The 16,679-nt window shown below is 36.7% G+C and overlaps 1 protein-coding gene across 3 annotated transcripts in view; it reads right to left on the bottom strand.

Moving 5' to 3' along the window:
- LOC106869320 (EVI5-like protein) overlaps window positions 1-16,679 on the bottom strand; it is a 304,412-nt gene that overhangs the window by 152,521 nt on the left and 135,212 nt on the right. The window contains exon 1 of one of the 3 annotated variants that reach the window (XM_014915020.3): window positions 5,770-6,632. The exons of the other annotated variants lie outside the window; for them this stretch is intronic. Coding sequence (XP_014770506.1) covers window positions 5,770-5,807 — 38 coding nt within the window. The 5' untranslated portion in view covers window positions 5,808-6,632. Of the gene's footprint in view, window positions 1-5,769; window positions 6,633-16,679 lie in introns of those variants that run through there. 3 annotated transcript variants of the gene reach the window in all.

Here is a 16,679-nt window from a genome sequence, read left to right as displayed (position 1 = left end):
ACCTGGCATAATGTCACCTCTTTCTCTACTACAACTCTCTTTAATTGAGGGGTGTGTTTGTTCTTGTCTCCCTCCACCCTCCACCCATTACTTGGTGACTTCACTAGTGCCAGTGTCATGAAAAAAGCACTCTGGACACTCACATTCTGTAAAGTGGTTGATATCAGAGCTCAACACTAGACCCCCTGGGTTGTTGGATCCTGTTAGCTGTTGGACAGGTTGGATCAGTACAACTCATGCCAGCATGGAAGAAGGATGTTAAATGATGATGATGATATGCTGCTTGAGGCTCTGAATTCAACTTTGCTACTACACTTTTTTTGTATATGAGGGGGTGCTGAAAAGTTCCTGGCTTTGGGTAAAAGAAAATACAAGATCAGTTAATTCTGATTTTATCCAACATATTCCCCTTTCAGATTCACACACATACTGCAGTCATCTTTCAGTTTTCTAAGCCCTGAGAAAAGAACTTGGAAGATTGAGCCTCCAACCAGGCCTTTCGCAATACCCTTAAAGCCAGGTACTTCTCAGTACACCCATCCTTGTATATTTATTACCGAGAAACTCATTGTTTTTGACTGATCAGCATAAACTGTTAACTAGTATCTTTCTAATGGCAGAATAACTTTTCCAATGTGTGTTGTGTGTGTATAAATGAAAGAAACTGCAAATATGGAAGCAAAATTTAGAACCTCATTAAGACAAAAGTTTAACAAGAAAGAAATCAGATGTGTATTACCATTTGAAAAGTGACTAGGCTCAACATGCAGAAAATGCAGGAATTCCAGAGCGTACTTAATGTAAACTATGGATGCATAAGAGGTGTAGTAGGATCACAGGCAGACTGACAGGTGTACATAGCAGATGTACAAGAGTAATCAGCAGTGAGAGTATTAGCAAAATGATTTTTGTCAAATGGTCAGAAGGTCCCTTCAGAGCCTTTGATAGCTTATGTTACCTAAGTGACCTAGTTAGCAGTGGCTGGAAATGCAACTTCAGAAGATGGGGTGAACTATTCATATAATTTAAACGGGTGTTAATTCATATACATTCACTAGCATCAATCTATTTCATGTATACATGCACAATGCACATTACTGTATCCACTGAACACCAAACCCCGGAAACAGCTGTAAAGGATTACCTGCATTCTTCACTCTACTACTTGTGAGGCTTGTGTAGTAACTCCCAGGATTTTTACCTACCTATCCAAGATAAACTTCTGCGAAGCTCTATGTAGATTCTCCTCTCTTTTGCCTATGATGCTAGCATATGAATTTTTTGGATAGGTAAATATCTATTAAGAATTACTCTGAAATTTTGCTCTCCTGATTTTCTAGCTTTCTACTTTAATTTATATAATTTTTATACTTACTTCTGTATAACTATTTTATTAATAATTTGTTGCTATTGCCAGTCAGTCTTTTATTTTATAATATTTGCATTAGGTTGACCGATATATTGCCTACAGCCGACTCTTACTTGCCCAGACTGTATATCCATTCATTCAATGTTGGATTTTAGGTAGCTGGTATGGTCTGAGCACAAATTGTCTTGTCCAGTAAGGTGACAGTTAGCAATGGGTAGAACAATGAATATGCATGTAGGAGTTAACCAGGGCTCAATTCACAGACTCCTCTGATTTATCATAGCCTTCCAGGTTATAACAGAGGAGTTTAAGACTGGTTATCCTTGGGATCTCTTCTATACTGATGACCTTGTTCTTATAGATAAATCTATAGTAGAATAGTAGAATTAGAAGAGAAATTCCAGGTGTGGGAGTATAACCTGGGATTAAGGGGTCTTAGAGTTAACTTACCAAAGACCTAGCAAGCAGGAAAGCAGACAAACTACTCATTCCTCCAGGAAAATGGCCCTGCTTGATATGAAGAAAAGGTGTAGATAGAAATTCCATATGGTAAACCCAGTGCAAGCTACAGACACACAAGAGGTGGAGTCACAGGGAGGTTAAGACAAAACGTAGTCTTTATGTGTGGCAGATGCACAGGAACAATAAGCACTAAGAATACACAGGAAATAGATTTTCTCAAAGACTCTTGAAAATCCTTAGAGGTAGTAGATAATTTCTGATATTTAGGTAACTTAATTAGTAGTAGAGGATAATGCTTTCAAAATGCAGTCACTAGAATAAGAACTGGCTGAACAAGTTCAGAAAGCTATTACCTCAGTTGATAACAAAAGGCCTCTCTCTCTCTCTCTCTTAGAGTGAAGATAACTTGTATGATGGTTGTGTATGAACAGCAATGTAGCACCCAAATAGCAGTTACACCCAAAATACAAATACTGTACATCCCAAGATTATTTTAATGACCATTTTGCTATGTTCATATCAGTAAGTGAGCCTTTAGGACTGTGTTCAACCAATCATCCAGCTTTTTGTCACCAACTTTGTGGGAGATCAATCATCAAGTTGACCTATGTCTTCCTAGGTTTCCGTCTTCCACATGTTTCATCAACTTGCAGCTCTTGGCATTTCTTTATACAACTGATATCCAATATACATATCACATGCTCACACCAGCACAACCTTCCTCTACATACAATTCCTCTTATATCCAACTTTTGTCTTAGCTCCTTTGTGTTCTATTGTTCATATACACAAGCATTGCACATCCAGCAAGGCACACTTGCTTCATTTCTTACAAGCCGTGCAATTCTCCAGCAGTCAAGGCCTACATTTTGCTACCATGCAACATTACACTTGATCCACAAGCATCACACAACCTGCACCTCACTTTTATCAACCTGCTTTTATTCTGCTACTCTGCTTTGGTACATCCACCCCCACTGCAAATTAGACACTTAGGTAACAAAAGCTATCATTGGCTTCTAGTAAGCCTTCCGAACATATGAAGGAATTTATTTTGCATGTCTTCTGAATGCTAACTACTTCTATGCATCTGTCACATATAATATCTACTGTCTGTCAGCCTGCTTGTGAACCCGTTATACCTCTTGTGCTTCCATAATTTATACTTGGTAAATACACAGGATTTGTAACCTGTTCCTTCTTTGGGTAGTGAGCATAGCCATTCTATGAGTAGTGGGACTCTCTCTTTTTCCACACTTATTAAAAATGTAGTCTCTGTTAGATTTACTTTGGGGTCTTTCAATTCAAGCGTTCCTTCTTTGTCTGGGATTCCTTCTCAAAATCTACAAATTCCAATATAAGATCCAGGTCACCAACATACAAGAGTTCCCATAGTCAACCAGCCTTAAACCCCTTTGTTAAGGTTTGGATGACAATAACAAACCAGAAGGAGCTGAGAACAAAGCCCTAATGGATCCTTATTTTACCACTGAACTTGGTTGATTCATCTTTCTGACAGCATCTCTGTATATGACTTGCAATATAGCTTTCACAAGACACCAGTTTCATTTGTGATCACCAGATGACATATAGAGAAATGGAACCTTGTTAAAGGTGTTCTCCAAAATAAGAACTTCTTCTGCACTTGTCTCACTTGGAAGATAGCATTGGTACTACCTCTTTCTGGCACAATGCTGAACTGTATCTCATTTACGCTAATTTTGTTCCTAATCAATTGTCCAATAACTCTTGTGTGCATGTATAATCATCATCATCGTTTAACATGTTTTCATTTTCATAGAAATATATATGCATGTATAATACCACAAACACATGTATATTTATATGCATGCACACACATTCATACACACATGTAGCCAAAAGTCATAAAGTCTGATTGCATATTGCGAACTTTGGGCTTTAGCTGTTGCACCAACTGCATTTTTATACTTTGTGACTTTCAGACCACTCTGTGTATGTATGTATGCATATATAAATACACATATATATATACACACACACATTTGTAAATATACACAAACACAATATTTGTTTCTGAGTAGTCATAGTCATCTTCCACACATATACATACCACCTATATAACCATCTGCAGACACAGCCACATATATAAATAGACAATCAAATGTATATATATATATATATATATATATATATACACACAGACACACACACATACACTGAAGATATATATAGATAAAACATTTTATTAGTTACATATGTGCACCCACATAAATACCTTCATTCCTACCATATACTTCAATCAACAAAGACTGCCTATGTCAGTAAAACTGAGTCATCCCCACATGTTGGGGTGGTTACTCCTACTTCTAGCATACCATGCTGGCATCTGTACATTTGCAATACTATACACACACACACACCACTACAACCACCACAGCCTGTAGTAATGTAACCACCACCACCACCACCACTACCACCACAAACAACATTACACAATCTTGTGTTGCTATCCACAAACAACTATACTACTACTACTACTACTACTACTAATACTACTACCACCACTATAATTGCAACTACACCTTCACTATCATTATCACTGTCATACTATCATCATTAGCATCACCATCAACATTAGCAACATATATACACAAGTAATGCTACCAGCACCATTAACATACTATCAATACTACCACCATCAATATCATAACAGCGTTGCTATCATCATAGAGAACATCATTTGTACTATCATCACCACCACTGCCGCTGCCACCACCACCACCACCACCACCACCACCACATATGGTGTACATTGAGCCAATGAAGGAGTCCCCTATTTGGTTGTCTTGATCAGCAACAAGTAGCAGCTAAATCTCCTTCAAATCATACTTTACTATTTTAAAAGTGATCATATTGGAATAATGCAGGCCTATATAAGATGTATCCGAAAAAAGGCAAAAAGGAAAAACAGACAAGATGGTCATGGCTGGCTTAGGAATAAACAGTAACAATGCTATTAGCACTATTACACATCACTGACACAGTATTACCACTACAACCATTCACCATCAACATAAGCATACCATAAGCACTGCCACCATTCAACAACCACCAATACAACTTTACCATTAAGACCACCCAAGATACACATTAACAACCACCACCACCACCACCACCAAAACAACAATAACAACGACAACAACAACAGTGCCTGCTCTCATGATGCTGGAAATAGCAACCAAATTTCCCTTGAATTACACCCTATCATATTGATTAGATTGGATACATAAGATATGGTTCTGGGTTCTTTGTACACAGAAAAAAAAAAGTGGGATGGCCATGGGTGGAATATCTTCAATCATAGGTCTACTTGGTCAGAGTTGAATTAGAACTAAACAACAACAGCCAACTTACCCAACCTGTTAGAAATATCAGCTAAATCACACTCTAATAAAACCCTAAATGCTTTAAAAAAAAGAGTATAGACATGTTAGATAGTGCAGCATAGTCTCAGATATGTATAAAAAGATATGATGATTATAGTTGGAATGCTTTTGACTATAGGTCTGCTCCATCAGGCCTGACCCAGGGCTAAATATCAGCAACGATGAACATAAACTTCATCAAACACAACCACAATGGTGATAACTTTCAGCTGGAGTACATAAGTAAGTTGTTGTTTAGCCCAGTTTAGCCTAAAACAACCCTGTTCATACTGGGGGAACACCCCCTTTTTTAAGGATACGTGGAACTTAATTACCCAATGTGTTCTTTTCTTATTTAAAACAGTAGGATGTGTGAGTTGAAGAACCACATCAGAGAGCCAGGCTCCCTTGTGTAATAATGATTTGTACTATGCAATAAGTAGCTGGGATGGAGCAAGGATAGCAGTGGGTGAAGTAACGAGATGAATGAAGGTTATTAACTGAATGGAATCAATTTCCTGTAGTACTTGCCCTGTTCCAAATAATGAACTTGTATTAGACTCCGCCATCAGAAATGGTAAAATCCTGACATTAGAACTGTCATAGATTAAGAATGAAAGTCTGGCTTTATGAAAGCAGCATCAAAACTTAACTATTCATCATACCAACAGCTTCTTAATACTGCATGCTGCCTGTTGGGATACTGTTGTAAGCTGTGTGTGTGTGTGTGTGTGTGTGTGTGTGTGTGTGTGTGTGTGTGTGTGTGTGTGTGAGTGCTGTGTGTGTGTGTCTGTGTTTACAATGCAAACCATACACATATACACACACTGCTGGGGTAGTAACACCCACTAGCTAGCTAACTGGTGGATTATCAGTCAACACAGACTGATTCAAGTGGTGGTGGTAGTGGTGGTTGTTTTGGCAGTGTGGGTGGTGGTAGTGCTGGTGGTGAAAGTAGTAGTAGTAACAGTAGCAAAAAAAGATAGTGGTAATAACACTTGTGCTAATGCTATGGTGGTGGGGATGGCAGTAGTAATAGTAGTAGTGGTGGTGGTGATGATAGTGAGAGTAGTGGCAGTTGTAACAGTCATAATTGTGGTGTCAGTAGTGGTGGTGGTGGTGGTGGTGGTGTCACCATAGTGTAGTAGTGTTTGGTTAACCTCAGGTACCCCCTGACTGAACAGTCCTGTGATCACTGTGTCCCTCCTTGTTTAAAACAGTATGACTTCACTACTGTTTTCTAGCATATCAAGTAATTGTTGATACCACTGCGATTGCTGTTGTGATGATTTTAGCATTAATAATAATCGTCATCGTGATGATGCTGAACGAGTAGGTATAGAAACATAACAAGCTAGCTTCACAGTATTTTGTTTGGTGCAGTAATCTTCAGCTTTTAAATCTCACCAGTTAACTCAATATATACCAGTGATCTATTGATATTCTTCATTTTTTTTTTTTGTCCTAGTGACTCATTTTTATTGATGAAAGTGAGATTTTCCTATCTATGCACTGCTCTGTCTATTATTGAAGGCAATCATTGTTAGATGGTTCCTGATGTACAGAATGTCAGGCTGGTGATAAGTATAATTGGATCTCAGAACATAAAGATCTGAAATATATATACCACAAAATATCTTGTTTGACACTAGTAACAATTCTGCTAATTGACCACACTGGACTGATACTTCATCACCTCCCAAAGGCATGGCTGTGTGGTTAAAAAACTTGCTTCCCAATCATGTGGCCTGAAGTTCAGTTCTACTGTGCAGCATCTTGGACAGGTGTCTTCTACAATAGCCCTGGGGTTGACCAAAGCCTTGTGATTGGATTTGTAGAGAGAACCTGAAAGAAGCTCATTGTGTGTGTATATACACATGCATTTACTTACATATACATATATACATGTAAGTACATATGTACACGTTCATCTTGTCTTGACTTCATATGGTTGTTGTAAATACTAATTTTTGTTACGGGTACTGTGAAAGTGAATTTCAATGAGTGATTTGCAAGAAGATATGGCAGAGGTTATAAATAAGGCCATATGATAAGGCTGCATGCTTTGCTGGTAGGTTCACTTTCGGCTTTTAACTTCCAGTTGAGTTACTTATAGAGTTTGAAGCAGTTTGACAGCAATCCATGAGTTCTATTTTCCTTTTTTCCTATCAATCTTGGAGGTAAGTCCTGCCAATTTTGTGGACACTTTTCTTTTACTGAAGCAACACACACACACACACACACACACACAGAGTGTTAAGCTGTTTATCAGCAAAGAATGTGTGATAGAGTAAAACTGAGGAAGAAGTGGTAAGAAGTAGTGAATTCTCATTTCAGAATGCTGGGCCACATGAAGGAGCTGACAAGGGACTATAACATGTGTCAAGCTGTGCTAGAGCAAACTTGTTCAGCTCATGGTAGCATGAAAAATGAATGTAGAATGATAATGAGGATACATGCATACATTCATATATACATAAACATCATACATAAATACATGTGCATATGCAAGACTCAAACAGAGACTTTATTTCCATAGCAAAGTTTCAAAACTCTTTAACTTCTCAGGTTCCATCCTGCAACAGGGAGTAACATTCACATCTATCTCAAGAAATGCAAATCTTTCCTATGCTAGAAGGAGCTTTTAAGGGCCAGTACCAAGCTCTGATCTCATGCCTTTAGGTAAATAAGAGATGATTGTTGCTGTTTAACCCCCAGCTGAGTCCTGATGGGGGATAGGCGATGAACAAAGGACTACTTGCCTCATCCATCCCATATTTCAATCTAAGACAAGATTGCCTAATATGTCCAATATTCCTTTAAATCTACAGGGTGTGATCTAAAAGAATTTGCTTGTTATTTCTAGCAAATGAAGTGATAATGCAAAGGCTCAGAAAATAAACCCCACTTTGGGATAGGATGCCAGTTTATCTCAGACAAAATTCTCAACAGCTAAGTGAAGAGAGCAACATAGAATAAAATGTTCAGTCCAGAAGGTTAAAAAAAGAAAAGAAAAAAAAAAGAAGAATCCTGAAATGCTTGAAGTGGATTTGAACATGCAATCAAACCATCTATACAAACATTCTATTACAGTAATCCAGTATCCACAAGTGTATTCAAAGCACAATTGAAATACTTCCAACTGGAAACTGATGTCAAACTGCAGATACATTTAAGGTACAGAAAATGATAACAACACATACACTCTAGAGCCAGACTTAGTGTTAACATTTTAATACTGGGATTATTAACAAGCTAACTTAACCATTGCTTATATATCAGTCAGTATCCAGAATGTCATTGGCTGATGTAGATTTAGTAATTTGTGTAAGTGGTGTTGATGTTAAATGTTAGCAGTAATAGTAGTTAATAAATGACAATGAGTTAAATCAGTATTTTTCATTGTTGTTGTTTTATAAAGAAAGGATACTATATTATGTAACATTACAGAAGCCAATGTGTGTGTGTGTGCGGGGGAGTGGACACTGTTTGGTTGTTTGTAATACTAAAAGTAACAGCCAAATTTGCTTTAATTATACCATATGATATTTAAAAAAGAAAAAAAACTTGATAATGTATCCTTCTCACACTCTTAAGAATATGGGATATTCACAATGAGAATGTCTCTGATCACACAGTCGGCTTGATGAAGGCTGAACTGAATCTAAATAATAGTAAAGAACGTAACAGACTTTCTTGGGTTATTAGTCCGCAACAACCAAACATAGCTTTGTTTGCAGAGAAAGTAAAGGACAACAAACAAGGAACCAGTATTATGTACTTGCTCTTATAATGGCTGTTTGTTGAATTTTCACACAGCCACACAAAGCATCAAATTTAAAGAGCAGGAAAAACAAAATTGTGTGACATTTACACACACATACATCTGACTCTGGGTCATTATTTGGTAAATGTAGTTCTGTTGTGTATGGAATATAGCCTCTCCTTTTTTGGGGGTGGGGATACATATATTGTGCCACTTGGCTTAACACCATATCCTAGCTCATAGGCATCTTTAGTAAAGTTCACTCAATTGCAAGCATTTATTGGGTTGGCAACTAAGTTCCCGCCATTTTTAAAAATTTTGGAATTTATTGCACTTTTAAATTTTGGAATCTATTTTTTTTTTCAAGAATTCTATTTTTGAATCATTTTGGAATCTATTTTGTTTTTTTTCTAGTTAATTTTAGTCAATTTTTGTTTATTTTCAAATCATTAAAATGGATTGTTAAGTTAAGAAAAACGAGCATTTTCGACACCCACTTCTTTTTGCTTTTAATCAAGGTTCTAAGGCTGCAAAAGCTGCTCATGACATTTGTGCTGTGTATGGAGAGGGTGCCATAGCTGAAAGAACTGCTCGTGATTGGTATGCCAAGTTCAAAAATGGAATTTTTGACCTCAAAGACACACCTCGTTCTGGCCGTCCAGTTGAGTTCGATGAAGAGCGATTAAAACAACTTTTGCACGAAAATTCTTGTCAAATAACAAGGGAGCTGACAGAGAAAATGGAATACTCCCACACTGCTATAGAGAAGCATCTTCACTCGATGGGAAAGGTTCAGAAGTATGGAGCATGGATTCCGCATGCTTTAAGTGACAGCAACAAAAATCAACGAGCCACAATCTCTGCTGGTTTGTTTGCTCGTCACTGCTCAACTCATGGATACAAACAATGATTTCTTTACTGAATCGTTACTGGTGACGAAAAATGGTGCCTGCACATTAATATGAAGCAGCGTAAGGAATGGCTTAGCCCCGGTAAACAAGCAACACCGCGCGTGAAACAAGATCTTCATCCACGTAAAACGATGTTGTGCATATGGTAGGACTGGGAGATTATCCATTACGAATTGCTTGAACGGAACCAAACGGTCAACGTGGAACTCTATGTACAACAGTAGAAATGAGCTGGTAGAAACGTTAGCACGCCGGGCGAAATGCTTAGTGGTATTTTGTCTGCCGCTATGTTCTGAGTTCAAATTCCGTTGAGGTCGACTTTGCCTTTCATCCTTTTGGGGTCGATTAAATAAGTACCAGTTACGCATTGGGGTCAATATAATCGACTTAATCCGTTTGTCTGTCCTTGTTTGTCCCCTCTGTGTGTAGCCCCTTGTGGGTAGTAAAGAAATAAGATGGAACGACTCAACACGGCTATTCAAGAGAAAAAACCTAATCGGCAGCATGAAGTTTTTCTGCTGCACAACAACGCCCGCCCTCATATCGCCAATATGACCAAGGAAGCCATTCAAACTCATGGTTGGGAAGTGCTACCACACCCGCCGTACTCTCCTGATTTGGCACCAACGGATTTTCACCTCTTTCAATCTCTTTCAAATGCTATGCGCAGAGTTTCATTCAATACTGATGCAGAATTGAGAGCTTGGTTGGATCAATTTTTCGAGTCAAAATCGGGTGATTTCTACCAACGAGGTATTGAAAATCTTGTTGAACGTTGGGAAGAAATTGTAAACAATAAGGGTGAATACATTACTGATACATGGTATAAAATAGCGGACTTGAAGTGGATTTGAACAAGCAATCAAACCTTAGCCATACAACCATTTTATTACTGTTATCCAGTAGTATATATATATATATATATATATATATATATATATATATATATATATATATATATATATATATATATGTGGTCTGATCAATAAGTATCTACACTGCTGCTATAGTAATGAAGCTAAAGCATGGAAATTGAAGCCACTTGGCACAGATTGATCTTGAACTCTGCTGTGCATGTGCACTAAGTTTTAACATTCTAGCTAACTTTGTAGCATGTGATCATCAAATTCACCATGACAGATTAAGTTGAGCAGAGAATCTGCATCAAATTTTGCCAAAAGCTTGGTGATACCTGCTCAGAGGCCTACACAAAGTTTCCATTGTTCTCGGCACAATCAAGGAGATCTTGTGCAACCCCAGTACTCAGCTGGTATTTATTTTATTGACTCCGAAAGAATGAAAGGCATGATGACTTTGGCAGAATTTGAACCCAGAATGTAAAGACACGAAATGCTGCTAAGCATTTTGACCAGCATGCTAACAATTCTGCTGGCTTACCACTTTAATAATATTAATAATAATACTAATAATCATAATAAAACTTTCTACTATAGGCACAATGCCTGAAATAATGATAATAATAACAATGGTTTCAAATTTTGCCACAAAGGCAGCAATTCTGGGAGAGGGGATGAGTCGGTTACATCGATGACCCCGAAAGGATGAAAGACAAAGTCAACCTCAGTGGAATTTGAACTCAGAATGTAAAAGCTGGATGAAAAGCCGCTAAGCATTTTGCCTGGCGCACTGACAATTCTGCTAGCTTGTTGCCTTAGTAATAATAATAATGATAGTGATGATGATGATGATGATGATGATGATGATAATGATAATAATAAAAATAATAATAATTGCAGTTGTAATTCATAATGCCATCACTACAGCCATAATTAAAGTATTTTTTGTGCTTGTTTTATCTCCATGTAGCCATTATGCATGCATTTTTAAAATTTGTAAAGCTTTCAGAGTGGTATAAACAGGAGTCCCATGGTGAAAGATACCTCGTATTCAGCTCTGTCAATAACTGAAATCCTACCAAAGGGTTGATAGTTGATAAAATATGTGCCAGTCATATACTGGCTTTAATCTAACTGGCAGCTATAATTCCCATATCAATTTGTGATCTCTTGCCAACAAGAGAAATCAATTGTATTATTTGTTTGATTTTTGTCTTGTTTGCACTTCTTTGGCAATTAAAGAATGATCAAGATCATCAATGATGTATAATTATCATTAACAGTTATTATATGATTTATAAAGGATATTTGGGAGAGGAAGGAGGGATGGATTGAGAGAAAGAGGAGTAATATAAGCTGACCAATAGAAAACTAATCATAATGGAGACTTTTAGATTTACAACTCTAAAACTGGAATGTTTTCAATATTCCCTGAGGCACAATGTTTATACTTGTATGCATTATCTGTGAAAGCATACATACATGCACTTGTCTGAATATACATATGTATGAGTTCATGTACATATCTGCTTACATGCTTGCAAAATATGTAACTGTATGTAGCTGTCTGTATGCATGTGCATGCACATAAATAATGCATATAACACACACAAGAATGCACATATGACATATACTTATACGCACATGCAGACACTGCAGATATACCAGAGAATATTCAAGTGTATCAGATATGCAGGTTGACTATCATTGGCTATATCCAAGTTGTACTTCTGTTATGGTGAACCAATTAGAGAGCCTCTACATGGTCCATGACCTGTGAAAAATATCAATTTGATCTCCCTCAAATCATATCCAAATGTCATAAAAAAGGGAAGATGACATTAGATAATGTAGTTCTAGATACACAATACCTGAACAATAAAGGTTGGATGATCACAATTGGAGTGTCTTTAATCATAAGTCTTGTGGGTTAGGGATGACCAAAGCTTAAACACCATCATCATTACCAACAATAGCGACTATAAAGAGGACCGTTTTAACATTATCACTAGAACTGCTAGAAATAGAAACCAAATCTCCCTTAAATACCTTACTTCTCATAAAAAAAAAATAGTGACAATGGATAATATACTCCAAGATACACTACATGCAAAGAAAAAAATGATAAACTGGCTATACTTGAAATAGCTTTGATCATAGGCCTGTTCGATAAAAGCAACACAGGGTTAAACAACAGCAACAATCGTGGTGTCCTAGAACAACTTTGAACTGCCTTTACACACCTTAAATGCATAAACCTAACTATTTTTCATATGGTTCGTGTATTGGAGTTATTTAGTAACTGAAGAATTCTGTTTTCTCAAGTAAACCAATGTATATAGTCTTGTATATTTATATTCACTTGATTCTGCCATCATTACAGCAGTGAGTACAGCGAAGACTAGGCTTTGCTGTTGAGCTCAAAGTAAAATCAAAACATGTCAGGAGATAGATTTTATATTTGAAAAAATAAGCAAAAAAAACAAAAATACTAGCCATTGACTAATATTTCTTACTGGCTCATTATTAATTCTCTCAACACAAATTGAACTATTATTTTTCACGAAGATGACATCTGAGGTATTTTCTCTTTGGACTAAGTGCGTAGCTTCTATTTCATTTCTACATAGTCTGCCAGTAAGTTCCCTCATTCTTTGCTATATATTTGTGTCTGCACAACTACAAAAGTACACAATTTTATAGTACTTATAGATTTAAAATATGTCAGTGAAGCTAGTAATGAAAAAGCAGCGTAACACATTTGTCAAGGCCAACATTATATGCATTTATATATTTCTTTTTATTTTAAAAGGATATTGCATGACTTAAGTAAAACTGTGCATGAGTCTTCATTTTTTTTCTTTTGCCTTTGTTTTATAAGCAGTTCAGGGAAGAAGGGGCAGTTTCCCTTTTGGAAGTCTGCCAAAATTGGGGAGTTTGATGTGGTTGATGCCCAGCCTGAATGTCTGCAAGAAAAATGTGGGGAATGGGCTGCTAACAGCACCCTAGGACTTGGTGGTGGTGTTAAACCAGACATTGTGTTAATTGTATCAGAGAGAGAGAGAGAGAGAGATAGAGATAGAGAGAGAGAGAGAGAGAGAGAGAGAGAGTGAGAGAGAGAGAGAGTGTGTGTGTGTGTGTGTGTGTTCTATAAGAGAGTAAATTACAAAAGAAGAATTTAATGAAAATGAGGGAATTTTTCATAAAGAAATTAACATTTCAGAGGCATTTACATGTTCACACATTCACAAACAAGCACAGGTATACATATGTCTAGTAGAAAGAAGCAGACAATATTTAGAAACAATGTTCTGCTGACAGTAAGAAAAAGAACTAAAGGCAAGGTTGTTGATGAACAATCCAGTTTCTGCTGTTACTCTGCTACCTTTTCTTACTTATGAGGTATAAAAATATCAGAACAGTTATACTGAGAGAGAGAGATAGAGAGAGAGAGAGAGAAAGAGAGAGATACACATACTCAGAGATACATGCATATGCACAGACACATGCATAAGCACAAGTTCTTACATACAAAAACGTAGACATGCGCAAAACACATCTTTTTTTCTCTTTCTCTCTCCTAACACACACACACACACACACACACATACACACACATTTTATGTTTCAAAGACAAGGATATCTATTAAAAGAAATCCTGCAGAGAAGTAATTTAGGAACAGTGCAAAAATAGGATTAAGGATGACTAGAAGTGGGTGTTATAGTTGACAGAAGAGGAAGAGTATGTGAGGGAAGTTACAGTTGAGAACAAAAAAATTAAGGGCATGTGGTAGCACTGAAGCAATAAGGAGTTGTGGTAGGTGCAGACGGAAAAAACAAGAAGGGACTAGACTGATTGAGTACTGTAAAATAGAAACAAAACAAGAACCTTTTGGAAATTTATAATTTACAAATTAGTTATAGAAGGAGGAATAGTGCTCATGAATTTAACTGACCCTTTCAGATCTGTGAGATCTATGATGCTAATGTCTAGGCCCAAATCTCTGAAGACAAAATGTGAGCAGTCAGTGCCTGAATGCTAGAGAGAACTCAGGTAAAAGGCCATGTGTTAAACTAGGCATGAAATTGTCCAGGGATTCTAAATGTAGGTGCCATTTGACTACACATAAAAGCAGTTTTGACAACGGGGAAATTTTTTTTCCTCTAATGAAGATTTTTTATTCTGAGGAGGAAGGACAGCAGTGCCTATGACCATCTTCATGGGTCTGAGACTGATGGGAATAAAAGAAGACGTCATCTTCAAACTGGACACACATAGCACGGAAGCTTGTAACAGCATGTATTATGCTAATTGTATCCAAGGGCCATGTGTTGATGTAAAACAAGATAAAAGATTAAGTTTGCCACTCAAAAGCATAAACCCTGACAACTGTCCATGAGACTTTGTTTGATCTCAAGCTAGGGTAGAAGACACTTATCCAACATAACAAATATGGGACTGAACCTGAAATCACAGGATAGAAATGGCACACAAATCTCCCTCAATAACACCCTACTGCGATAAAAAGACTAAAGGAAGAACACATAGAACAATATAATCCTAGATACACAAATAAATGAGGTGATCATTGCAGAAAAGCCTTTGTTCTTAGTTTGGCTAAAGCAATGCTAACTTGGATTTAAACAACAACAATTCTAAAGGAATAAAATAGTAAAGGTAACATAAATGAGATCTGTACTCAAAACATTGAAGTAGAAAATAGAATAATGTAAAATTGTATTAATGTCTCAGCTATTTACTGGTTTTAAACCTTTTGGTACCAATCTGCCTAAGAAGTTCTTTAATACAAAATTTCCTGGTTTAAGGTGAACCCTTTTCAAATTAAAACTTTGCACCATAGTTTTAACAACATTTCACTAAATCATGTTCAGAATGTCATCTTAACAATGTACTTATTTCACAAAACTCCCTCCAAATTCTTGATTACTCTCAGCTTAATTGAAACAGAGTAATAGTAATATGGTCTCAAAGGGGTTAATCTCAGCTCTAACTATAATAATTCTTTCTACTATAGGTACAAGGGCTGCAGTTTTGGGGGAGGGGGCTATTGATTACATTGACCCTAGTACTCAGCCAGTACTTATTTTATTGAAACTGAAAGGCAAAGTTGATCGTGGTGGAATTTGAACTCAGAATGTAAAGACAGACAAAATGCCACTAAGCATTTTGTTGAGTGTGCTATCATTTCTGCCAGTTCACCACCTTATTTCTAACTATAATACAATCTAATCAATGAAATTGGTTTCGGGTTTATATATTTGAGGGTTTGTGTAACATTTCATTCACATGTCCATTTATCTACCCAGTAATACATTCATCCATGCACCCATCTAAACATAAGAGTCTATTCATAGTTGTTTAAATCAAAGTCTGTCCAGATTGAGCAAACTGATGATCAAGGGAATTCTAGTCCTCGATTATCCCAGCTTTTATTCAGATATATAAGTTAAAGTAGTCCTAGATAACCATTTTTTTTTAAAGATGACAGGAGTGATTTGAGAGAGATTTGACTGCTATTTCTGGTAGATTGCACAATCATGTAAATTACCCTTTATTAGCTCAGATTAGATGAAATTTATTCTTGTTATTTCAAAGAGACCAGCTATTGTTTTCCGTGTCAAAGTAAACAGTTGGGTTGTTCAGCTGATGTAAAAGTCATGTCAACATTTAGTATAAGGGAGAATACTTTGGTCAGCTGATGACAATAGCTTTTTAAATTTATATTAATGCTGATAAAATCTTCCTAGGCTTGGGTAATTAATGAAACATTTACACTTGTATTATGAAGGAAGCCACGTGGTTTCTCAATCTGCTAGAAATAGCAGCCAAGTCTCTCTTGAATCACTTGTTTCTCATCATGGAAAAATAATAAACGGGGAAAAAAA

Source organism: Octopus bimaculoides, chromosome 1 (assembly GCF_046866305.1).
Source record: "Octopus bimaculoides isolate indiv1 chromosome 1, ASM4686630v1, whole genome shotgun sequence".
Taxonomy (NCBI): Eukaryota; Metazoa; Mollusca; class Cephalopoda; order Octopoda; family Octopodidae; genus Octopus; species Octopus bimaculoides.
Note: the sequence above shows the minus strand (reverse complement) of the source record. Positions and strands in the feature narration are given on the sequence as shown.